The 26748-nt window shown below is 39.2% G+C and overlaps 1 protein-coding gene across 3 annotated transcripts; it reads right to left on the reverse strand.

Annotated features, from left to right (window-relative positions):
- Positions 1-1156: 1156 nt before the first annotated feature.
- On the reverse strand, positions 1157-22098 carry dstyk (dual serine/threonine and tyrosine protein kinase). 3 transcript variants are annotated; one of them, XM_040115720.1, is made up of 15 exons: positions 21491-22098; positions 20910-21123; positions 18872-19281; positions 13974-14480; positions 13601-13796; positions 10327-10565; positions 9753-9836; positions 9476-9652; positions 5491-5620; positions 4713-4869; positions 4047-4179; positions 3789-3902; positions 2754-2868; positions 2393-2527; positions 1157-1737 (listed from the first exon to the last, which is right to left on the reverse strand). In XM_040115720.1, the coding sequence occupies exons 2-15, from the start codon at positions 21106-21108 to the stop codon at positions 1550-1552; spliced, it is 2784 nt and encodes a 927-aa protein (XP_039971654.1). In that variant the 5' UTR covers positions 21109-21123; positions 21491-22098; the 3' UTR covers positions 1157-1549. The 3 variants fall into 3 exon arrangements, with proteins under 3 accessions (XP_039971654.1, XP_039971653.1, XP_039971652.1); XM_040115719.1 differs by having other exon boundaries at positions 21212-22098; XM_040115718.1 differs by having other exon boundaries at positions 20910-22098.
- Between the last annotated feature and the right edge of the window lie 4650 nt (positions 22099-26748).

Raw genomic sequence — 26748 nt, forward strand, 5'->3', positions numbered from 1 at the left:
CAGGACTTTATTTTATAAGATTTATACTAACACTGCTCTGAAAAGAGCAGTAGTCTTAGTAGAGCTGCAAATAATGATGACTTTCATTACTAAATCATCCATTTCTTAACTGATTAATCAATTAGTTCTTAACTGTAAAAAAAAAAAAACAAGACTAGGTCAAAACCTAGTATGTGGCTGGACCGACCTGTATCTGTTTGCTTCCCTCCTACTCTCTGTGCTCACATATACAGTAATTTAATGCAGCTGTTCTCATTTACATTTTCTGTTTCTGTTGTCAGACAACGGAACAAGTATGAAATAGTGACTGAAACGCGGCCCATTATGACTAATGTTAACCATCAGTCACTTCCAAGCTGCTGCTCTGCTCTGCTAAAATCCTGATGTTATAACCGCGACGTCGTCTGACAAAATCACCAGACACAAGTTAGAGACAACGGCTGTGCTGTGATTTCAGCTACATTTACTTGTGAAATGATCACTCAGAGAGAAAGTTGAAAGCTCATTCACGTCTGTGTCAGCTGCAGTCAGGTCAGTTCACGCATAGAGAGGTGCGCTAGAGGAGGGAAAGCCCGACCTCGCGCTCACAAGGCAACACTGGAGACTCTCTTCTACAGAAAGTAGCTAGATTTGTCACGGGGTGCTTTTGTGAAGAAAATTCGCTAAAAGGGTGTGAAAAATCTGTAAATCTAGCGACAAAGGCAACAAATTGCTTGTAAACGCCCCCTGATGACCTAGTAGAAACTGTTTGCGCCAATTCATGTTATAAGAGCAACGACCAATAGGGAAACTCTTAAGACTCGGCCACTGACCAATGATGTAACCTCAGGACTCTGTCACGGGGCATTCAGCTGACCAATGGTGTAGCGTTATCAGTCAGGGACGTTCACAGGGCTGGCTTTGCGGTTGTGGTCCAGCCTAAAAGTCAATTTGATATTTCATCAATTTGGTTGAATTGGTCAGAACCAGTGGGCACATGCAACCAGTGATGAAGAGGTGCGAGTAGACACTGCTTCATTTTAAAGGTGTCACCGATTTACAAAATACTGCAAAAACTTTCTTACCTAAGACAAAGTCTGAAGTAATAATCCAACAAAGCTTATATCATTTGTAACAAATCATTTTATTAAAAAAAAGGATGTTTTTGTATAGATGCAGAAATGTTCAGTTTAAATACAATCTAAAATTAATCTTTTATATATTTATATTTTTTCATAATACTGGGAAATGGACTAGTTTTTAAAACAATTTGCATCTAGTTACAATTCTATGACCAAGTAGCAATTAGCACGGCAGCTACGACAAAAGCGTATTGTAGAGTTTGTATACAAATACACACTGCACAAACAATAAAACACACATATTTGCAAACTTCTGGTCTCTATAAACTCCTCATAAATACTGTAAATCCAACAACTGAACAAGGAGGACATTTTTCATCAATCACCAGTTCTTCAGAAGTTCTCTGTTCTGGTCTTCATAAATACAACAAAAATACTTTTCTGATCAGAATCCCTATCACACGTGTGTTAGTTTGTCTGAAGCATTTTCAGTTTGAGTCCTCGAGGCTGCTGCTTTTCTGTTCAGAGCTGCTGTTGCAGAGCCGGACCATGATGCTTTGCAGGCTGGGCTCCACAATACCGAGCAGGGGCCTCTGGGAGGGGTCCCCGTTCCAACAGGCCTCCATCAGCTGCCAGCACTCCTCGTCGAAACTGGGCAGCCGCTCTGGTCTGGCACCTGGAATGACATGGACAGAAGTGAGTCTCTGGCAGAGAAACTCAAATAGTCCCACAACAAACAAACAAACAAACAAACAAACAAAACAACACAAACAACAGTGTGTCCTCAGATAGTTAACATCAAAACCATCCCCAATCAGACTCTGGTACAGTTCGTTCGCAGCGTGAAAGCAAAAAGACCAACCACAGGATTTTGTAATATCAGATATGTGATTTTAACTTGAATTCAAAAGCTAAACTACTATACATTTGATCTTCTGGCCATAAAGTGTCAAAGAAGCAATTTTACAAGCAATCTATATAAGTGATGAACAATCATTTGCCTATTTATTAGGGACACCTCTATAAAACTGACGTAGCGTACTACAACAGCTCTGCATTAAATTCTACCTTTATGAAGGTTATAATGCTCAGTTTTTGTTCAAGCTGTTCTAGAGATTCAACTGTATTGCAATATACTGACAGGTGTTCCTGGTTTTTTTTTTCCCACCCCATTTGTACCAGTGAGGGTAGACCAAATAACAGGAACACTTAAACGTGTCAGCGAATGTGTTCAGGGATTTTTCCGCATAAACCAGAGTGCCGTTAAAATGGCAGGTTGGCCTTGGTCTGGCCCAAACTACAGGTGTGAATACAACCTTAGTGCTGTTTACCTTTTTTAACATTGTTCCAGAGCTGGTCCTTGCTGGAGCATTTCTCAAAGGCTTCTGGGAGTTTTACTGAACCAGTGCAGAGGTACCAGAAAAGGATCCCAAAGGCGTAGACATCAACAGAGTTATCATATTTTCCTGTCAGGAGAGGGGGAAACCTTTAAAAAGACTGATAAAGAAACATTCCTGCAAAATTAGGTATAACTTTGACATAAAATGTAATCACAGATTCCTAAAGCTTGCGTAACAGGGTTGTCATCTTAAGTAAATTCGTCAGTTCTGACCATTTAAAATGTTTGAAGCTGTACCTCAGGAGTTGCTTCATGATGTAATTATCAACAGTGTGACTGCTTAGTAATCATACCTGTAAACAGCTCTGGAGCCATGTGGATGGGAGTTCCTACAATGCTACCAGACATCATGGCCTCTGGTTTACAGAAGCCAAGGTCAGTGATCTTTGCACGATTTTGTTTGTCCAACTAGAACAAAAGAAAAGAGTGGAAAGCTTGTCTGGTCAGGTAGAAAAGAGAAAAAAAAAGTTGCATATCAGTCTATTTTTTTCATGTTTGAGAGAACTAAATGTGGCGGTTCCAGCCTTTAACAGACAAACAAAACACTCTGGTCTCCATGACACTGAATAGGTGTTATTTGATGAACACAGCATTTACTGTGATATCAGTGGTTTTATTTCCGATTTTCAGATTATGAAAAATATTATGTGATATTATTTCATCTAAATTATCCACCAAGATTAATTTCAGAATACATTTTTTGGTAAGAAACAGCACCTGCTAAATCATGCCTTTTATTTTATATCTACACTTTCTATTGGCTAGTTAGAGAAGTTGTTCACAACATTCACAGATTTCTGCTACTTGCTTCTTGGCCAGGTTCTGTGCTCAAATGATACACAGTAGGTGTATTCCAGCCCTACATTTTGTAGTGAACACTTAGCTCTCAAAAGCAAGATGGCTAAAGGCTAATTTTTTGGTTCAACCTTTGGACACTGTGCTGTTAGGGTACAAAGCTGTACAATGTCAAGGATTTAGGTATGATTTTCGTTTTTTCATTTTTATCCCATTTGACCGAATCTTAATAGAAGTGCTGGAGCAAAACAGTAATCCGCAGACATTAAATTGAATTTAAAAAACAATACACTACATTAGTTTATTTAAGAGTTGATTTGATTCACAAAAATAAGCAAATAAGAGTAATAAAAATAATACTGGACCGATAAATGTTTTGATTTTTTTTAAAGCTTTTGATGCCTCGGTGTACAGTGCATCCACAATCATAAGATGGGTTGTGATACAGCTACTACTTCTGAGAGGAAAACATACAGAAAACCCCCACAGTCAGACTCTAAAGTGTGCTGAACTGGCCGTTGGTCGGGATTTACCAGAACATTTTTTAGCTTTATGTCTCTGTGCAGGAGACCCTGACTGTGCAGGAAGCGGATGCCCTCCACTACATCCAGTGCAATCTGAAGTCTCTCCCGCAGCGATAAACCAGCCTGGCACAGATGAACCGGGGCGACACATTAAGACAGAGGGGAGAGAGAAAACAAAGGGGGCACAGAGAGAGATGGGAAATTATGATACTTTACCAATAAAACAATTACACATCCCCTTTTCTATTCACTGGATTATCCAGTCACCTTCAAGCCTGTGTAGAGGTCTCTGTGCAGCCGCTCCATGATGAGCAGCACAGCGATGCTGGAGCCGCCTCCGTAGGTGTGATCGATCACAGACCCGTGCAGGTCGACGAGCCGCTCATGCTTAGGCAGGGACCTGAAGCAGCACACCCCCAAGGGGAGAAGGGAGGAAAATAAAATATTTCAGTCAGATGATCATAAAATAACCACTTTTTTTTATCTTGAACCCACAGAATATCAGTGCAAGTCTTGTATGTCCACGTTAAGGCAGCAACGGCGCAGCTTTACAAAGTCCTGCATTCCTCATATTTATGACAGTTAGAGCAGATTAGAATTAATGAGTCACTGTCACTTCCAACAACATGCAGACGTGTGCACAGAGCAGCCTCGAGGCTTCAACTGTCAAAACAATTCCTTTTATAAACTGGGTGGAGTTTGACCTTATCTGCAAGTCAACTGTCATGTCCAATGAAAAGAGTTTTGCTCTTGATAAACGCAGCTTCTTCTAAACCTGTGTGTCAATAAAATGCACCGCCAGCTTTGATGGGTGCAGAGCATCACACCTGCGGCAGTAAAGAATCAAAATGACTCTGAGACAAACAGGATCGCTGCTGAGATCATACCAAAGCCACTGTCGTCATTTTTTCACACTCACTCTTACTATCTCACCTAGTGTAGTGAAACTCTAAAGCCAGGTCGTTCCAGTGTTTATCATCAGGCGGTACCACAGACTTTAAGGCACACGGGTAGTGTCCTCCCCAGCTGTCACACAAGTACACAACTCCATACTGGCCCCGACCCAACTCTCGCCCAAGCTTTGGCTTGCCTGTCAGACAAAATGGGAGGAAAAAAAGGATGAATTTTTTTACCTCAAAGTACACAATACACAGTTTGCAGAGTTACAAAAGGCTGTATTTCTAAGTTAAAGTTTGTATATTTGTCTTGTCTCGTCTTAGTTTGATGAGGTTTGATACTGTGAGTCTTACTCAATTTCTCTCTAAATGACGTTTTCTTAAAGTCCCCCACTTCTTAAAAATGTGTTATTCTTATTGTTACTTGGATAATTGAGCTTCACTGTGCAGAATGATGTATGTGCAGAGTTTGTCACTTGAGAGCTGTTTTTAAATTCATCTGCCGAAGGGGACGTTTCTCTGTGCTCACCTTAAACCTGAATTTAAGACGTTACAGTGAAGTAGGAGACGTCTTGTTTACAGTAGTTAAACTTTTGAAATAAACAATATCTGCATATTCATAATATCTTTTAGAATGTCTTAAAATCAGTGTGGAGGGTATATTTAATGATACCAGAGTCACACATGGCCATGTGCAAGAGATGCAATTCCAGACATTTTTAAAAAGTACATTTTTGCAGCAATGTGTGAGCAGACTGGGAGTGTAGTTTTGTCTGTGCACGTGTTAACAACTGGAGGATTCGGTGGTGACTCACCATGCAGCAGCACATCCCTGAGGGAGCGGCTCTCCAGAGACAGACGAGCCAGCCGAGGGGCGTGGTCCTTCCTCACACGCAGCCATAGGTCCTCAGTGCGCTCCAGACGCCCGGTGTGCCCTTCCTCCAACTACAAGCAAGAACACATGACATCTCACGGTTAGCATTAAGAGCTGTGAACAGCTGCCGCTAAATTACTGGTCTCATTTGTTAACAGCTATCTATTTTATCTAATGTGTCTTAATGTTATGTCAATAGCCCTATTTTGGAGAAAAGAGGTTGTCATGTTTTTAAAGGGTGACATTTCATTTTTAATTGTGTTGGTGTGGCTTCGTCTATTTTTTGAAAATGCCCGGTTAAGCTAAAGAGTCAAAGTATATAGTTGACGCGTGCTTCAATAAACTATGTAGTCAGTGGTCTCTGTTAAAACTGTCTTCTTCATAATACAAAAAGGAAAAATGGTAACAAAACACTTTGACGAGCAAGTGCGAACCATAAGCTTGGACTCCATATCTTAAGTGGGCATTTTCAAAACATAGATGGAACCACACTAACATCAGCCAATGTTAGGTTCCATAGCTTCAACTTAATTAACTAACAAGTTCAGATAGCTTGTTATACATTTTAGCCAATCAGAAGCCACTATTGATCCCAATTAAGCATTCTACTTTGAAACTATAGAGCTGCTTATCCGTAGCAAATCAAACACAGGGAAATCTGAATGATTTACAAATACTTCTCTATTGTATAAACGGCTCTAACGGCATATTTTTGAATCACACCCTGTTATATCTACTTTTGTCCTCTCTTCTTTAAACTACATCATTAAAGCCACAGGCCAGCTGGCACGGCCTCTGCGGCGATGTCGTCATTTGTCATTCGACTGTTTAATGCACAGTTCTGGGGCAACACAGAGTTGCTCTTTGATTGACTCAAAAATTTTTTTTTTTTTTTTTTTTATCCGGAGGGCGACAGAAAACGGGTGCCTGTCTTTGCAGCTGTATTCATACACTCTCTCCACAAGGTTAAGTTCCTGTCACGCTTGTTTGCTTCGTGCACAGCTGGAACTTCAATGACAACATGAAAACAGACATATTGTAGAGTTTGCTCATTTCAGGTTGAGTCACCGTGTACGCTTGTTTGACTGTACTTTAATTAATAAAACACTGTGTTCAGTCACGAATTCCTTCAGTCACAATCAGATTAGTAAAATACTGATGGCTTAATATCTGTAATTCAGTAGCTCTCAGGAGTGTTTTACTATCATCAAGTTTATTTATTACTTCTTTTCTGAATTACTTGTTTGTTTGGTAAAGTACGCCAAATTTGATCATATTTCCATTGTTAGGCAACTTTGCATATTACAGTCAAAAACTACATTAGAAAACCTTCCGTGCTTTGAGTAGAGCAGCAACAATTACTCCTTTAATTTATTAGATTAATCGGCAACTATTTTGATAACTGATTAATAATATCAATGATTTTTCAATGAGATAGCCAAACATCTGATAGTTTCAGTTTCTCTACGGTTATATTCTTGCTGTTTTTTTTGTCTTACATATTAGTAAAATTAATATCTTTGGGTTTTGGCTCGTTGGTCGGATAAAAAAATACATTTGATGACAATATCTTAGGCTCTCAGACACTGATGGACATTTTTCACACTTTTCTGATGTTGAATAGACTAAACAATTAATCGTCAGATTAATCGATGATGAAAAAATTATAAAGCATTCAACACACATTTATCTTCGTTCTCCTCTTACTCCATCATTTTTTATCTGTTATGGACTGAATTATGTTCTAACAAATTACAGGACTAATCTTTGGATCTGAGCTGTGTTGCTGCGAGATAACGGTTTGCACCATGCAGCAAGGTGTGACCTAACCTGCCATAAACCGAGCCGGAACTGGAACCCAGCATCTCTGACCTGAAGTAGCAGACTAAACAACAACAACAACAACAACAACAACAACAACAACAACAACAAAAGACAGGCAAAACAAGGCCTGGAAACTGGTCACTGGTTTGTGGCCACGAACCCACAGATATTCCACTCAACACCCGCTATTAGGCTATTAACACCACATTGTTGCAACTTGGGGAAATGTGGGGTGATCATGGTCAAAGTGCTGACTGTCTTTGTCTTGTGTTCAATTCAGGACAGAAAAAAGAACTTGCTTTTATATTCCTTTGCAACCAGGGAGGCTTTATATTCCTCAGATAATTATCCATACTTCACATTCATAACAAGTTACATTTGCCTTCACATTTAAACACCTCCTCCTCATCATAATGCATACTGACATACTACAGGCCATAGTTTTCATCTCTATTATTTATGGACGCTCTACTTGTTATTCTGGTATTTCCAAACAAGAATGTGACAGAATAATGTCATTAGGATTAGGTTATCGGACTTGTTTGCACTGCAGTCAATCAGTCAGTCAGATAAATAACTAAATGAAATTAGGATTCTCTACATCTCTTTCTCTACATCAAAAGCCCTAGACTTAAAAACCATCGCCCAACATCATTTCCTCTATAATACTGTCACAATTAATAAGTGCATTTGTATAACTGCATTACAATGTAAGAATTATTGAGCAAGAAAAGACAGTCTGTCATGTGATCTACACTGTCTGTCATATGATGATTATCATTAGAGCATCTTAACTGATTTGTCAGGGACTTCATGGAGGGAGTCGCAGCTATTTGCAAATCGGGGTTTAAAAGGTAGAAGCAGTTCAAGTAAACAGGAATAAACTGAGCTGAGCCATGAGCTGTACATGGCCTGAGCGGGAGGCAACTTTGTAAGTGTGTAATAGAAGTACATTTAGAAAAACGCAAGAAAGAAATCAACAATGCTCTTACGGGTCACCTACCAGCCCTCAGTGTTCCCATCAGCCACTGATAAAAAATGTCTGAAAGCTTTCAAACCATTCAGGTGAATCAGCAATAATACTGTATATCAACAACATACTCATTCAAATCAGTAACAAGGCGGTAAATTGCTTGAGGACGTTCTCTGCAGCTCCTACACACTCTTTGGCTGAGAAATGTGTATGAGTACACACAGTGATGCTACCACAACAACTAATGCTAATGCTGTTCAACCCAGTGCTAGCCATCTCATTCTCTGTCACCTGACGGGAAGCCACCCCACCTTCTCCCTATATCTGTATAATTAGTGTGTCTTACAAGTCATGTCTTGCCACATTTCAGCCAGTCTATCCTTCATCCCGGCTGCCAAGTGAACACATACACCATACACCGTCTCTTTGTGGCCACCATTTTAAAAGCCCTGTTCTTTCCCCCATCTTTTAGACCTATTTTATCTTTCACTGTCTTTTGCAGGTGCACTCAACGTACAGGTGTAGCCAGCTAGGTTTTAATCGTGGATAATGAGTCTGTCAGCAGCTTAGGAGGGAAAAATTTACTCTGCCACTTTCTTACATTACTAAAACATTCTGTGCTGAAGTAGAATTTTCCTCATTATTCAAAGAGGCAAACTGCGATTTATCCTCACCAAGGCCGCATTTTTTTTTTTTTTAAATTTATCAATCAACTGTCAAAAAAAGTGAAAGACTATGACCCAAATACATTAAATTTAAAAGGATATAAAACTGAGAAAATCTATAAATCTTCACATTTTAGCATCTAGACCAACCATTTACGTGGCATTTTTGCTTGATTAACGAACTGAAACATTCACTTATCAAAATTGTTCCAATCTCTAAACTCTAATCCTCACTGTATCATCTCAGGCTCATCTCACATCCACTTCTATGGCAGTGGAAATTTTTAGATGGATACCATCAGTGAGAGACTTTACTTTAATGTAATAGTAATTTTTTTTAAGTCTTTAAAAGAGGGAAGTTCTCTTGGACGCAACAGGACACAGCATTAAAGGAAAGGCATTGAAAGAGAGATGAGGAATAAAAGGAAACAAAAAAGACAGTAAAGAAGACAGAGGAATTCAACCTGGCGCAGAGATGCTGCAAAGGCCTCATGGGAGCTGTTGAGGCGGGTTCTGAACTGGGAGCAGATGCTTCGGGCCAGTTTGGCGGCACTGAGACTTTCTATGGCATCCTGGGCCACTTTCCGCTTCCACTCTGGAGTGATGGCAGGAGGGTTCACAAATGTTATCCTGTGGATTATCTAGGAGCAAGACACAGGGTTAAATGATAAACATCCCTTCAGAAGTCACCATTCAGCATGCACTTTGAAACTCCTATGGCTGAATTTTTGAGACAATGACCTGTTTGATTTGCTCCCAGACGAGTCGTGTGACAGAGGATCCTGAGTGAAAGGTGACCTCCACATGATAGGCAGCATTTAATAACTGTGACAGATGAGAAAAAAACTCCATAAATGTCAAAGATGACAGTATATGTCATCTATCGGTCAAGAGACCTCTAACACTGAGGCCAAGTGGAGTTGACGGAGGCTAAAAATGTCACTTGCCTGATTTTGTTTTTCTGATTATTTGTTCTGCTATGAAAGGTCTCTCTGACCCTGTGTTGAACCCTTTCTTTTGGTTTGCTTTTCTACAGTACCTCTATTAGTTCATACTTAGGTTTAAATGTTCAAATGAATATTAGAGAGGGAACAGAGCTGTTGAGTATTCTGAAATGTTCAACACTTTTATCAGTTTCAGTTATCAGTTTGGATTGCTGACATTGGTCAAGTGTCTCCATCTTTGTTTTCTTTGGAGAGCACTCTGTAACTTTGTTAGGAAAAGTGGTATACAAATAAAGTTATAAAGCTTATAACAGTGATTAATAAATACAATCATTCTGCTCTCGTTTCTGCTCATATAGACTAATGCCCACCTGTTTGAGGTGATTGGAAGTGATATTGTGGACAGAAGAATCGATGTTCGACTTCTCCAGACTGTTGAGGCATCGCTCTAGAGTTCCTACAAAGCTCTCCCTCAGATAGTCCACAGAGCTGATCAGCTTATTTGCCACGGCCTGATTCAAACGGACCACTATCAGCTCCTGGATCTGGTGGATGCAAGATTTGATCTCCTTTGACGTAACAGGCTCTCCATTAGTTGTTACAATGATGTCTGCAGTTGAAAGAAAATTGTTTGTCAAGTTAATACCATATGTGGTGTGTGTAACCAATTAACATACAGAAATCTTGATCAATTAATATGGTCAGATATTAGTATAGGACAGTCACTTGATGTTGAACACAATGTGCCTACAATCACATTTCACAATCAGAGTAATTGTAACCTAACAGGTCACGACTGCATCATAAAACACAGAAGAGTATTATAAATTAAAATAATTCCATTTCAAAGACACTTAGCAAATGTTTGTCAATAGACGGAACATTAAGACCACTTCCTGCAGGCATATTAAGTGTCTCTGGAGGGTTTTGTACAAAACCACCTGTGTCCTGTCCCCTGGTTGGGGTTGGGTTTAGTTTGTATGTCTAAGCATCTGGCCAAAGATCATTGAGATTTTCAAATAACAAGAATCTATCATTGCTATTGTCTTTCTGTGTAGTATCAGTACACAGAAAGACAACAGCAATTGCTGCTATGCTAAACATTTATTTACCTGAGACACTGGGTACACAGACAGCAGCCAAGCACTTCCCAAGCATGTGTTGAAGTACAAATTTCTCACCATTCTTATTTTGGAAAAAAATATAGCAATGGAGTATATTATATTGATCATTACTGAAATAGAATTAAAATATTAGTAGTGCTAAAACATACTTGGTTTTTCCAACTACACGGTTTTGTTTAAACAACATATCCTACACTAAATAATGCAAATCCTCCAATGCAAGTGAAATATACATTCTACATTAGAGGTTCCTTACGTGAATTGAGGTCCTAAAGGACAGAGGATGTATGCTGTAGAGGTTTTAAAGTACATTGGAGGCAGATTTGTGATTTTGAGCTATACAAATCAAATTGTCTGGACTTGAACTACCTTGCAGACGGTGGAGTTTCTGACCACTAGTATTGCTAATGAGCAATGTTTTGTGACCCGATGCCCATTCCTGCCAATGGTTTCACACTATTCAACTGATCTACAGGTGGCAGAAAGGTACCAAGAAAAACACTCACGCACCAGCAACAGCAGGGACAAAGAACACAGCTAGGATTTAACTGTGGATGTCAACAAGGCAGGGTTTTAAAAAAAAAAAAAAAAATTAAATTGCAAATATTTTAGTAAACACATTATACATTTGTTAAAAACAATGTTATTCTGGTAAGGGTGAAAAAATGCATATGGCTAGAATTCTGACTAGGAGGTGATTCATTTTACAAACTGATTTTAGAAAATGGCCCAATGTTTAAACATCTGTGTTGGATTTTACTCTAAGAAAACTTATCCTGATAAGCCAGCAAACCTGCTTTTTGGAGCATGCTCAGGAGGGGAGACCAGAAGGAAGAAGAACACAGTATCCAATGAGTGGCTTTTCTCAGCGGTTGAGTCAAACTTTGTGGGCAAATTGTGGGACGGGTTCTGTTCAAGGTTTCTAACTGTTAAAAAGGGAGTTTGTCCTCACCACTGTCGCCCAGTGCTTGCTCATTTGGGAATGTTGGGTCTCTGTTAATAATATTGTAAAGAGTACGGTCTAGACCTGCTGTATCAGAAAAGAGCCCTGAGATAACTTGAGGCACCATGATTGGTGCTATATAAATAAAATTGACTTTACTTGACTTAAGAGAAAAAGTTAAAATGAAAATGATCTGAACAGGCTGCAGTCTGTGTACAACGAGTCAGCCATCTTCATTAATAGACACATAATAAAGAGAGAAACCCTTCTAATTAACGTGAAGATGTAAGAGCAAAATAAATAAGGCACGTGTGGTCATTGTTGTGTTATTAAATGTGAAACCCATGAATCAAAGTTACTGGTGTCTATCACAGCAAATCTCTTTTCCAGCTTCTTAGAATCTAAAAACACGTAACTGGAGAATACGTTTCCAATTTAATACATCCTTGTTGCAGAAAAATTCTTGGGTCAAACAGGGGCCTAATTTAACACAAAAAATATCAAAATTTGCAAGCTATGCTAACACTTCTTGGAAAAAAAAAAAAAAAAATCTGCGATCTTCAAAATGTTGACTGTGACTTTTGTTTGAAGAGAAAATAAACTCTCTCACAGTAAGGTCAGTCCAATTCTGGACTGAATCCAAACCCACCGTCATAAATTACTTTGTGATCATAAATACTGTGGTCTTTTAACAAGAAAACAAGTAAAACGATACCTTTAAAGAATCACAGCTTGTCAGTTTATCCCAACTCTACCACTACTCTTAAGTAGGACAAGCATAGCAAAAATTATTTTCTCATTCTAAGAAGCCTGACAGCAGCAGAGACAATACCACAGAAAATCATAAATCATCTGTTGTCCACACACCTCACAATGATACCACAGTGATAAACCACTGGTGTCAAAATATGTCCTCTCCAATATCGATTCAAATCACACGCTTGCAGATAAATCAGTAATCTTTTAGCTTGTATAAACCACATCATAACAAATAAAGGGTAAATGAAATTGGAATTACACAGACAGAGAGGTCCCACTTGAAGAAATATAAATAATAATAATAATTTTATGCTTAACAGATCTTTGTGGTGATATTTCCTCAAACCATTGTCTTAGACACTGTAAAACATGAGTTTTACTTCCATACTTGTGTTTTTGCAGTTTTTAGGTAACATCAGCCTGGACTTGATTTAATGACATCAGAACTTGAACTTTTGATATAAACAAGCTTGATCAGACTTTAAAGTCCTCATTGTCATCACCGCTCTGCTGATCTTCTTAAAGCTCTTTTCAAGATTTCTGCCAAGTCTTTTATTATCAATTAATGGCTCTGGTCTGTTCACGTTGGCTCTAATCAAATACGTCATGCCACTATCAAAACAATTTAAAATTTATGTGCATATTTATTCATGTTAGTTTACATACACCACCTCTGTTATATCATGTAATTTTGTGTCTTTCACTTCTCATGACATGAGATAAAGACTGAGAATGTGTTTATTAACAGAATCTTGAAAACCCACAAAAGAGAAACCTTGCCTGCCTTGTGGCTTTTATCCAGTGTGGTTACTCACTAACCTGTAAACTCCAAGTTGGCAGCATCCTCCAGCAACTGGTCTTTCATACTGCTGAGTGTCTCCACAATCATCTCCTTCATCTCTTCCTGTTTGCGGTTAGCAATGGCCATAAGGGAGGTGAACAGTTCACCCTCTTTCTCACGAGTGTACTCCAGCCTGCGGGGTGTTATCTGCAGGTCCCTCTGCATGTCAAAGGCCTGCAGGGAAGTGTAGCAGAAAGGACAAAGGTCTGTTGGTGATTTTTCAGGAGCATACTGGGAGAAAGCAGACTGAGCACTTCATGCAGTGGTAGTAACAACTGCCACATGAGTACGAAGCAGTAAAACAATCACAGACATGCAGATGAACGGTGCTAGGAGGCCTCCTCCGCTGACCTGGTTGATGAAAAGATCTAGACAGCGACAATGTAGCCCATTAAGCAGGCTGGCAGCTTCCACCTGCTGGTTTTGAAGCACTTGGCGAGCAAAAGGTACCAGCAACCGATGCAGTCTTTCAAAAGCCTCACCCAGCATGCTCTGGGGCTTGGCACCTGGGGTGGGCACCTGTGTAGGGGCGCCACAGGAGCAGTTTCCTGTGGGGCTACTGAGGAAACCGAGGGACAGCAGCTGTTTATGGAGGGCGCTCTTCTCTCTCTCTCTTTCCTTCTCTGCACGACGGCCAGGGTCTGGGGAGGCTGCTGGCATGGTGTTAGGGATACGAATGAAACAGATGGGAAATGAGAGCAGCTCTTTGACCTTCCAGAGCTCAGCTACCTGCTCTGTGCTTAGGGAGTCATGGTTAATGGCATAGAGTATGATGGGGATCACGTTGCGAGTGCAGTCCTCCAGGGCCTCTTCTATGGGCTGGACACTTGGACAAGGCACCACCATGACCTTTGCTTCCTGAAGACAAACCACAAAAAAAAAAAAAAAAAAAAAGTTAACTTTTATTCCAGGAAAACTGGTTTACATACAGGAAATTATTAGGAAATTTGGTTCTGTAACAAGAGCCAGTTCACCCAAATTATAAACAAACAGTTTCTCATTTACTCCTAATGAAATCGAGCTGAAATCTAGCCATGTAGATACAACTAAGAGGATGAACCAAAAATAATGAAGCCACATGGAATACAGCTATAATCCTTATTTTTATAATAAAAATGAATAAGATGACGACGTGTAATTTGACGGGTCCCACTTGTGGTGAATAACCGACACAGAATTATCACCCGCCTCTGCAGTTCCCCTCAGCTCTAAGGAGTTCAACAGCATCTTTCAGCTCATCATTTTGGTTTTCCGGCCCCAAATTTACTGTCTTGGTTCACTTTCACCACTTTCATCTTCATCGTTTTGGGACGCAGAAGTTGGCTGTTTCAGCAGAAAAGTTCAGATAAACCTACAGTACTCTACCTGCTCAGCGCTAAAGAGCAGGCAGACAAAGTTAGCAACTAGCTGATGAACATAGTGGAACATGTAGCAGCTAAAGAGCCAGATATTTCCCTCAGAGTTGGTGGAGACCAAAATCTGAGCTAAAAAAAATGAGTATTGGACTTACTCTACTCAAGCCAGAAACACAACTCCAAATACATGATAATGTGTCTCTGTGTCTGCTGCCTGGCTGTGTAAATAGGAAACTGTTTTGCCATACACAAGTTTGCCATACACATAAATGTTGATAACATGTCAGTGTTGTGTTCACAGCTGGACTCTGCCGCCTTAAGAGTCCAAAAAGTTATCCAAAGAGTTATTGTGTAATCAGTTCTCTTTTCAGAAAAAGAAGCAATAATATTATCAAAAGGTTTACTTTTCTACACGACGAATGTATTTTATGCAATTTAGATGAAATGACCCTTTAATGCCCTAACATAAAATGCAGAAAACCACATCTTAATATCAAAATTAAAATTCTTGTTATATAAAGCGTTCAGGAAATCAGAGCACAGTTTTCAAACCAAGAAGAAGATGTTTAAAGGGATTCTACTGCAGAAGGAAGAAAAAACACATCCATGCATATCACATGCTCCTTCTATTTCTGAACACATAATGGCACATAAATATTTGTGGTGGTCTTGGGAATGTCTGTGACAGGGCAGAAAAATCACAGAAGCAAAAAGCTTTGCTTAACCCTTGATAAATAACCACATTAACAGAAATAGACTCGCAGAAAGCTTGAGAGAGAGACCATGACGGGGAAAAGACAGCCAGAGAAAGGAGGCAGAAATGACCATCAGCTACACAAAGGAGACAGTCAGTCCTGTCTCCAAGGAACAAGAGCAGAGCCCTTCTGAGCAGTCTCTTTGGAACAAAGATAGCCTGCAAACATTTGTTCACAACCAATCAAAATCAGTACTATGTTTGATTTGCTTCAGTGCAGCTCGTTTTCAACAACAACCCTTCGAGAGAATGTCTGTGGGCTATTTTGAAGTTACTATTTTGTTTTTCATAATGCTTAAAGAAGTGACAGGATGAGCTAGCATTACTGCTACTGTCTGACCCAGTTCTACAAAATAACACGGTCAAGACAAATGGCCATTTAAAAAAAATAGAATCTTCTTTTATTAGCATATTTTAAGGGTGGCTGCTAATATCACAGCTATTTGTTAACAAGCAGACTGTCTTATGTGAATTCGTGGAGCAATGGCAATGAACATAACAGAATATGTACCTCTAAAGAATTTTTAGAAACGTGGCGAAAGGTTAGCACCCTATGTCCCCTTGGTAACTGTGAGGTTAAGATGAAGTGGGTAAACTCTGGGATGAAGAGAAGCTAATTAGCAAGTTGGTTCTCATCTGCCGGCCTCTAAAGCAGGATGCTGTGATTATGGCGGGAGTGTGTGAATACCACAGTGAGCAGAGAGATTCTGTGAATTCATTTACTCCCACCTAAACATGTTAATCTTTTATTCATTCAGTAGAAACCTAAATAATAGTGGCTCTAGTTTGTGAGAAAACTGTTTATTGCTTGGCTGGTGAAAATGTATAGATTCATAACTATTAAAATGAGTACCAGGTTATAACCTAGGTCTTAGATTCATTTTCATTGCAAAAAAGTAAAAAAAAAAAAAGTCATCTTCAAGGACAATAATCCAAGATAACATTTTTTCTATTATAAAGTGTGTAATATTAAAAAATAATAACTCAGCTATTGAAGTCTCTAAGGTCCTCTCAAGTATCACAAACCTTTTAACCCAGTCAAGAGACTACAGGTCTACAGCTTTCAGTCACACGTGAAAATGAACAGGAGTGTAAAATAACTTCCACAACTGATACTGCAGACTTTTCCTTTTAGGTGAACTTTCAATTATGCTTTTATTTTATGAGATAAGACTCCAGTGGGTGTTAAAGAAGCTATAAAAGTTGAACAGATCCTGAAGATACTAATGCAAAATCCACACCATGTGTTTCACCAAACAGTGTTTAAAAATTAAGTAACACATTAAATTATAGCAATAATAACTGTCATATATGAACATAAATTAAAGTACTCACACAAAGTCATTCGGCAATGCTGATGAGACTTGACTTTTATCTCAAACACATATTATATATAAGATGTAACACGTTTACATATACATAATGAGAGTTAACATTAATAAAAATTATTTACAAATAGGTTTTTTCTATTAGCACAGCTCACCCTTAATCCCAATTTAGGCTACTGAAGACCTAAAAACCAAAAAAGTTTTCTGTGACAACATGAACAACCGTTGTCCCAGAATTCAGCTGTAACCATGGCAACTTCATCTCAGCAAATGATTTGGGATTTTTTGTACATGACCTAGTCATGTGAATCGCACCAGACCAGTGGCATTACGTAAAGGGGCTGGGCGGGTCGCTGGCCTGAGAGCTAGGCCTATTCTCTGGGGCTGTGTGATGCTCGCTAAGGGGCCTTGGTCTAAAGGATTAGAGACCAATTTCCACGTGTGACACATGATAAGGAATGACTGCAATCTTACACCATGCTAAATCAATTCACTCCCACAAGATACTGAGATTTTCATGTCGCCCTGGCTAAAGACCAGGATGACTGAACCACAGTCACAGTACATCACATAACTTCAACAGTAACCTGTGAGTCTGTTTTTAGGAGGTACCCAAAAAATGAATAGGAAAAAAGAGACTGGAAAAGAATGTATTCCTGAACAGTAGCACAAATCAGGTAAAGTAAAACACTGACCAACGCAGGAAATAAGCAGCTCTGCTCAGTAATCTGTTTGTGAGCTAAGCCATGTGTGAGTGCAAAGGCTGGTTCAAGCCAGAGACAATGATGAAAAAAAAACATTTTTAAGTAAAAAAAATTAAAAAAAAAAAAAGTAGGTCCATCTTTCCTTTTGACTAGGGCTGCAGGAGGAACTACCACCACACAAATAAAATAAACAAGCAGTTAAGGCTGGGCCATATGTTTGAAAGCAGTGTCATAATTAATGGACCGTTTTTTCATTTTGTTGTCCAGTACACCACAACTTACACACAAAATCAAATGGTGTTTTTCACATAAAATTGCAAAAAAAAAAAAAAACTACAAAAACCTAGTTGAAATTTAAGTGTGCTGTAAATAAAAGGACTTCTTCCAAATAGTGTCTATTCAACTGTTCCAAGAGGTTTTAAGTCGAAAAAAAATAACATTAGAATTTTACATTATCATATCATCACACTATGAATTTTCATACAGATGGCTTTAATGTCAAGTAATCTGTTCGTACACAGGCATGTTCAAATTAAATGGAGGACCTTGCACAGGCTTTCAGCTTCACCTGTAGATCCCTCTCCAAAAGTAGCAATGTGCAAACATTCCCCTAATCATGACATAAACACACGGACGGTTGTGTGTATAGCCAAAATCTAGAAATAATTTACAATGTTGATTCACTGAACACGTAAGGTTTTTTAATATTAGATTAATCTTCTTATTTCAGAAAGTGATGCCATGGGTGCCATATACCCCATATTTGAGCTGGATAACAAACTACCAACATTTGAGGTCACCTATCTAATTTTGCTAATTTTTTCTTCCAAAAAACTACAACACTCATTTTTCATCCAAGCTCCTGCCTCATCTCACCTTCATTCCACATCTTCTTGAAAATGACGCAGTGAGCAACATGGTCATATCACCCAGCTTTAGACACTGCGAGTAAAAGTGTCAAAACTCATGAAGAGGAAACAAAATTATGGCACTGAGGAGCGACACAACATACAGTAGATGGTTGCATGTCAACTCCTCATTTAAATCATGATGAGACATGGTATTGAGAGGGTAGATTCTGAAGGGTTGCACTGTATCTAAGGCCTACCTGTAACAGTGGGTGATGCAGCGTGATCTCCAGCTCTGCCAGCCTGTGCGCCGGGTCCTCACATTCCTCATGGATCTCCAGGTCCTCCCGGGGCACCGTATCCCAGCGGCCACAGTTAGCCGCCAACTGGTGCACCAGCTCATACTGGCCGGGCAGAGCCAGACTGAGCCGTGTCTGTCTCCCATGGGTGAAACACAGCTTCCGCCTCTTGCAGACAGTGCCCTGAACTCCTTCACAAGCCTCGCCGGCCTCGGTGCCCAGCGGCAGCAGCCTCTCCCCCAGAAGGCAGTTGAGCAGCTGGTAGCGGGCAGCACAGTCCTGGCCGAGTACCAGGATGTACGGAGCAGCGCCCACGGTGTTGCGTAGGAACTCTTCCTCATGGCAAGGAAAAGAGATGCAGCTGAGCTGGCCTGGGTGGCAGACAGAACAGAAGGAAGTATATGATGTTAAGATGTGGCTTGAGGACAGAATTCCATTACCTCAAACTTAATCAGTAACCCTAAGCAAGGCTGTTCACTCCTGGGATTACTGAGCTTCTTAGGAACTCTAGGTCAGCACTGTAAGCATAGACAGGGTACTGAATGACACATCATCCTTTGTATCTGAAAATCATTCTCAATCAAATATGCAGCAGAGCACTCTTCCATGATAGAGATATTAAAACATTTTAATCCAATATTATTCATTGGGCTATTATTTCCAAGCCCTAAAATGTGGAGCACACGAGGAAGAACCAATTTGACCTTATTGTGGGGGGACATAATCCTCAGTGATGCTGAGTCATAGTCAAAACAGTTATATAACAAAGAGAGAAGAGAGCAACAATGCTCTAGTGTATATTCATATACCAGTGTCTTTCTTTCTAACATACCTGTGTTTTTACTGTTACACTAATCTAGCATTCCTCTACTATTATTCACCTCTTGAACTAACATTACGCATTAAAGCCTATTGTTTCCGACCGACCTGTGCAGATCATTTGACTGCATGACCTGTGCACAGTGAATAGACTATGTTTAACAGGCTAGTCACTGCAGACCTATGCATAATCTCTACAAAAACTACAGATCAGACCCTATTGTATGATCCTACTGCATCACGTGATGTGCATTTTTTTCCAGATAAGTAAGTGTAACCAAGACATTTGTAAGATAAATCTAGTTAGTAGTTGAAGACATGAGTTCGGCTTTGCGCATGAGAGGCAGCATTATGGTCCCATTTTTTCTGTTTATTATGACTAATCTTCGGTTTAGCATTGTTAATTCAACATTGATTAAAATGTTTTTGACCTTCTCTGTATGCAAGAACCCAGCTCTGATAGAGTAAGCCGCTCCTGTAGATGTGACGCATTTATGTTATTGGCATACCACCACTGCTGTGCATTTAATCAATGTTTCATAGAAATAAGCATTTGAAACATATGGTGAAAAAAAAACCCCATGAACCCAGAGTACCCATGAAATGTTGGGATATACGGAGCAGTTAAAAACACTTAATAAAATATTCTTGATCTGGGGTGTTTGTTATGGAGTAATACGATACCATATCAAATGGGGGGTCTTATTATCATTTTATAGTCTACTTAAGTCTAAAAGCAAACGTAACCCGTCACTTGCGCGCGCGCACACACACACACACACACACACACACAAACACACACACACACACACACACACACACACACACACAAAAAGGCACAATTAAGACAAAGGAAAAGAATGAGTGCCTGATATCCCATGCCCTCAGCCAGCTAGTGAGTGCAGAAATCTCAGCATATTTGATGCACTTAGTCTGCTCATGCTTTTGAAAGGGGGCTGAATCTCGTTAGTTTCCCCTTGCCCCAAATAAATCAATTTTTCTCAGTAAACCTGTGAATGGCAACTTGTTAGATCTTTCTTTTTGTTTCACTACAGGAGTACAACGTAGCTTGAGATATGATTTGACTTTTTGGCAGTCATTTAAGATGTCTTCAACACTGTGACGTTTAAGTGCAGTGCGGGGATGTTCAGCTGTTGCTGCTGCATGTGTTCAAACCTACCTGCCTCCAGAGAAGCTGAATCCGAGCTCATAGTTGATGCACAAGCATTGCTGTAGTTCTGCCTTATTTCCCGGAAGAACGCATTAGTTTCTTTCAGGTTTTTCCTCAGCAGTATGGAGTGCTTGTTGTAGCTGTTAAATATCCTTGTAAGCTCCCGAGCTAAAGGAGTCGTTTTCTGTTGATGCACATTTCCCTCCATGGTCGACAGGTTGAGCTGTTGTTGTGATTTATAGGGTTAGGCAGGTGAAACACTCAAACTGAACGTCTTAGTTAAGAGGCTCAAATCAGACCTGTTCACACACCTTTTTCTTTACGTGCTGGTTAGTTAGTAGTCATGTTTGTCCACCCACCCGCTAGGCTATGCTAAACAATTCACTAGCCGTTGTCCGTTTTAACACATCATTTACATTAGTGTGTTTGTGCTGGACAGACAACAGTCCCTACAGTCTATTCTGTCAGTCAATAAGTGCTAGGCATTTAGCTTTTGTTGTTGTGGTGCACTGCTAGCTAGCTTAACGTCGTGCCTCGGCTGCAAGATAACTTTAATGTTGTTGATTGTCACAATTAGCCAACAAAGTTACCGCTTCTTCAGCATCTTGCGTTTGCTGTCGTTTCTAGTCAAGACCGACCGACCCACTGACTGCAAACTGACGAGTGTGTTAAAAACAAACAAAGGACACCAACTGGTGTGTTTACGACTGACTAGTGTGCTCAGTAATCTGTGTTTTGCGACCCAGCTGCGGTCCAGATAACGTTAGCTCTGCTAGCCAGAAGGCATCTCCTGTCCGTCCTCGCCTTGGCCTGGCACGACACGCATAGCCCCTAACTTCACAGCAACACAGCTCCCTGTTAAAAAAAAAAAATACGGGGGTCCGACTTTGACAGCTTCCTCTTAATGCCAACGGCCGAAGTACGACCCAAAAAAAAAAAAAAAAAATGTCGGTGTTTTCCTGATGAGGCTCCGTGGGAAAAGATCTTCCTAAACTGGCTCTGGCCCGGAGCAGCCAGCGGACATCTTCCACCCCCAGGGAGCAACGGTAACGCCGGTAAATGAAGCTAGTTGTTTACTCTTTCGGCGAGGGCGAAGATGAAGAGGGGAGTCGCTGGTGGTGCAGGGCGAGGTGTGTCCGAACCAAATCACATAGCCGAAGCCAAGCAATCAAATCACTGCAAACTAGAAAGTCGACCAGACCCAAGTCAGCGAGAGGAAAGGGCGGGGTCCGCGGCGACGCACTGTAATCTGGGAAATGTAGGACCGTTCGTACGGTTGGTACAGCAACAGCTATTGTACAGTACGTGGGTGTAGGTAAGAATTTACTAATAATGCCCAGGTTAGGATTAACCTCCTCAGGGCCCCCTTGGCAAAAACTTGTTCTACAGCCCCAATCGATCTTCACTATACATGACAGTTTCGTTATTTCCCCAAACGACCCAGAAACTAGCCATTTTTCTAGCGTTTCCTAAAAAGCTGAAATGACCAGTTGATTAAAAAGTTAGACAATTGACAGAAATGGGTCAGTCGTTTAAGACGTTTTTTTTAGCAAAGATATGAAAAATCACTGGTATCAGCTTCTCAAATGTGAATATTTGCTAGTTTCCCAGCTTTCAACATCTATGGGCGTTCTTTTAAACTGCCGTCAGACAAAAAAAGCAAGAATATGTTAACTTTTAAAAAATATATGTTTTCTGATATTTTATACACTAAACAATCATTTGATTAAACAAAGAAAATAACTGTCAGACATATTGATAAGCAAGATAATTGTTGGTTGCAGCCTTACAGTACCCCTGTGATGGAATAATACTACCTTGCCTGAGGTTTTCTGTTTGTTAATCACTTCACACACAGAAAAAAATGGAACTTTACAACAAATGAGCTCAATATAAACTAAAAGAATTGAGCTCTTAAAACCAGAGTTTGAAACAGGGACTCGATACAACGGGTTCTCCTCGGGATGGAGAACCCGTTACAGTTGGCATCGTACTTCAGTGGTTCAAATTTCTAACAAATTTATGATTAACGGTTATAAAGTTATCTAGACCCAAATAAGGAAAAGAATAGAAATAGATGGGATGTCAGGATGACAAAAATAGAAATACTTATGGTTGGATCAAAAGTATGAGATAATTACAATTTATGAGACAATATTTTCAAAGTCAAAATTATGAATTAGTAACTCAGTCCAAATTTTCCAAAATCTCATAATTTTTTTAACCTATTTTCTGATTGTTTTGATCTATTATCAGATCAAATTAGATCATCTTTTTGTAGTTGCACACAGAAAGTATCAGTACAATGAAATGGAGTTCAGTAGTTAACCCGATAGTGCAAACAGTAGCAAAAGTGCGTATAGAGATATATATAACAATAAACTACTGTATAGAAAGAATAATAGACCAGTGGGGTGGATACTGAAAGGGATGTACCTGTGATGTATACAAAATAAACGAAACAATATGCAAAATGTAAGGCAGCTATGATATGACAGTATGTAACTGTGATATGTAAAGTATGAACAGAACCTAATAAATAGTATGTACAGTAGAATGGAAGAATATTATTTACCAGTTAGGGAGAAAGAAGCTACTTGGTTGCATTTATCGGAAGTGTGGGATTCATTGTTTGGAGCTTGACCCTTGCAATGGACTAAAAGTCAGGGAATCCCCCTTTAAGATATTGACTTAGTATCCCTTTATTTTGATTTACTATCTTGTAATTTTGACTAGTTTTTATTTGATTTGTAACTTTTCATTGTTTTTTTTTTCTGACATTAATGAGCTCCCATAAAGATCCCAATAAAACTCAAGGGGATTAAAAAAAATACTAGTGACATACATACCATTGGATTACTAATTAGTTCCCTTAAATGGCTAACTCATTAGCACATATCATTAGTTCCAATGTACGAGAAACACCTTTATCGTCAGTTATATACACCTTCATCAGCATGTGAATGTAATTGCTGTGGCTAATTGCTGGACTCAAAGAAGACTGACCCTGTACAATCGAAGAATTTCCTGTTCTCTGTTTTCCCCACAGACTAATCAGTCTATAGTTTGGGTCATGAACTTCACTTTTCCTAAACCACTCATGTCTCATACATTTCTGTACTTCTGTAATACACATGTTTGAATACATATCAAAGCTCATGACAGACTTTTGTTAGACAGAGACATATTATAGATAGTTTGACATAGAAAAAGAAATGACCAGTTTGGGGCATGGCGTCAGGACTCCATGTGACTAACGAGCCCCCTCTTCTGGCAGACATACTGAATCACACAAACATATTAAATTAGCTGTGGAAGGCCTACTTTTTAAGTGTATATGCTTTGGTTTCATAAATGTAAAATATTTGACATAAAGTGACTAATCTTGTTGATGTGTTATGTTAATATCAGTCAGTCAGACTGATCAGTATTTATTCAAGCTATTAAGATTCTCTATTAAATTATTTTTCTCATAATTTTTCTGGTCTCGGTGCTATGCTTTTCTGAGTCCTATCCTTCCAAGATTGTGTGTATTTCATTCAGTGCCCAGATTAAAACGTTATGTGGACCTCTTCTAATTTCTGGCCCCAAATGCACTTTCAGTGTTTATTTTCATTTTCTTTATTTTGCGCAGAGTGTTCCTCTGCATGCAGGAGTGAAGAATCACTGGCATGTTACTCAGAAAGCCAAGTGGCAAACACAAAGGCTGTTGTTGATGGGTTAGGAGGTGAGTTGAGACAGAATGTGTGAGAGAGCAGCCAACTGGCCCAAAGTATTCGGTTTGAATGTTCGTGAAAGTCAAGGATGTCTCCTCATCCTGTCCTGACTGGAAAATGTTCATTTGCTGTGTCTGAATTAATATCACATTCTGCATACTTATGTATTATGTACTGAATATTGAATTGAAGCATACGGTCCAGGCAGTGGGATGGATAGGATAGGGTGTTGTATGAAGACTTTGGGCAGAGTCACTTTCTGTTGGTGAAACCTACTGGTCCAAATCAGTCAACCCACGTTCTTGCAACTGGTGACTACATGCTGATCTCTAGTGGCCTAAACCTTTAATGACACTACTAATACAACTTCTTGCTCTGTTCTTTAATTTATTTCTCTCAGTTACTACAGACTGCTTATTTAGGTCAAGTTTAGTGAATAGTTTAATAGCCAAACATATATCATATTCTAGCGCCATGAAATCGGCTAGCATTTGAAATGTAGTATCTCTCTAGAAGTGAGGAAATAAAAGAGGGGAAAAGTAATTATTTTCTGCAGACTGCCACTTGAAGGGCTGTAACTTTTACTTTTCTAATCACTATTAATCTGCTACAAGTAGGTATAGGTTATATTGGAAAAAGAAACACAGGCTCATTATTTTGTTTGTTTTTTTCATTTTTTTTTTACAAGTGGATAAGTCAGGGAAAAGGCCACAGTAATTCGACATTATCAATGTTTGTAATGTTCAATTATTGGTGAAAAAATAGAGTAAACAATGTCGAAATGATTAACAAGTTAATATTATTGTTCTCAGCAGTTATTCAGTTTACTCTTACATCTCCTCTCTTATGTAAGGAAGTATTCAGAGCCTTTAAGAAAGTAAAAGTAGCAATACTAGAACATAAAAATACTACATTACATGTAAAAGTCCTGTGTTGAAAATGTCACTAAAAGTAAGCAAGTATTTTTAGCAAAATTATCAAAAGTAAAAGTACTCATGACGCAGATAAATGGCTCCTGTGAGTGTTATACTATAATTCACTATAATATTAGATTATTATTAATGATACATTCGTGTGTAAGTGGCATTTCACGGATGTCATTAGTCAAGTTGGAGGTAATTTTAAATATTTTATATAATGTGGGATATTTATAATCTATGAAAATATATTTTATAAACTCATCACATGGTTTGTATGTAAAATCTTAACCTATAAAAGTCACTAATAACCAAAGCTGTCAACTAATGTCGGTACAACATTTCCCTCTGAAATGTAGTCAAGTAGACGTTTAAAGTAACATGACATGGAAATAGTCCAGCAAAATGTGAATGCCTCAGATTTCTACTATTTCTAAGTGCAGTGCATGAATGTAATTAGCTGTATTCCACCTCTGGTTGTTATCACACACTCCATGGCTCTATTAAAGATGTTTATCCCGTACTTTTTACTTTTTATCAACATTTATGTTTGTTTTTGGTGGTGCGCTTATTCTAACTCTCCGCGCACACCGATTGCGACAGCAGTTGCACGGACGCTGTGATCTACCGTCAGTGTATTAACCTGGCTTATAGCTACTACCACAACTTATTATTTCACTTCTGTTGCAAGTTTTACTACATCTATACCGCTACTGTTATTAATGTTAGAGCTGTAGAACTGGTTTTTCAGTTATTTTGATAATCGCTTTAATCGTTTTTAAGCAAAAAAAAAAAAAAAAAAAACTTTGCAGGTTCCAGGATCTCAAATCTAAGAATTAGATGCATTCTTTTCGTCATATATTATAGTGAGTAAACTGGATATTTTTGGGGTTTGGACTGAGGGTCGAACGAAAAAATGACATTTGGAGATGTCACCTTGGGACAGCAGTTTTCAATATTTTTGGCCCTTTTTTTTTTAAAGACGACACGACGAACTGAAAACGTAATCAGGAGATTGTATGACATTGAAAACAATCGTTAGTTGCAGCCCTAATTCATTCTGAAGTCTGCTACTACTGTCGCACTGTTGACCACACAACACTGAAGCGCCACTGAACTTCGATCCGGTTTTAACTTGGAGGTTTGAAAACATGTAATGGAAAATAAAAGAGATAGAGAGAGAGAGAGAGAGAGAGAGAACGCTACACAATGTAA

This window comes from Xiphias gladius, chromosome 21 (genome assembly GCF_016859285.1).
Source record: "Xiphias gladius isolate SHS-SW01 ecotype Sanya breed wild chromosome 21, ASM1685928v1, whole genome shotgun sequence".
Lineage (NCBI taxonomy): Eukaryota > Metazoa > Chordata > Actinopteri > Istiophoriformes > Xiphiidae > Xiphias > Xiphias gladius.

What these genes read in the sequence shown, in the direction of transcription:
- dstyk (XM_040115720.1), bottom strand. Translation starts at nt 21,108, where the DNA reads ATGGAGGGAAATGTGCATCAACAGAAAACGACTCCTTTAGCTCGGGAG. An exon ending in TGCATCACCCACTGTTACAG is followed by an intron (nt 14,481 to 18,871) that starts GTAGGCCTTAGA and finishes GTTTGTCTTCAG; the next exon opens with GAAGCAAAGGTCATGGTGGT. An exon ending in TAGATCTTTTCATCAACCAG is followed by an intron (nt 13,797 to 13,973) that starts GTCAGCGGAGGA and finishes ACTTCCCTGCAG; the next exon opens with GCCTTTGACATGCAGAGGGA.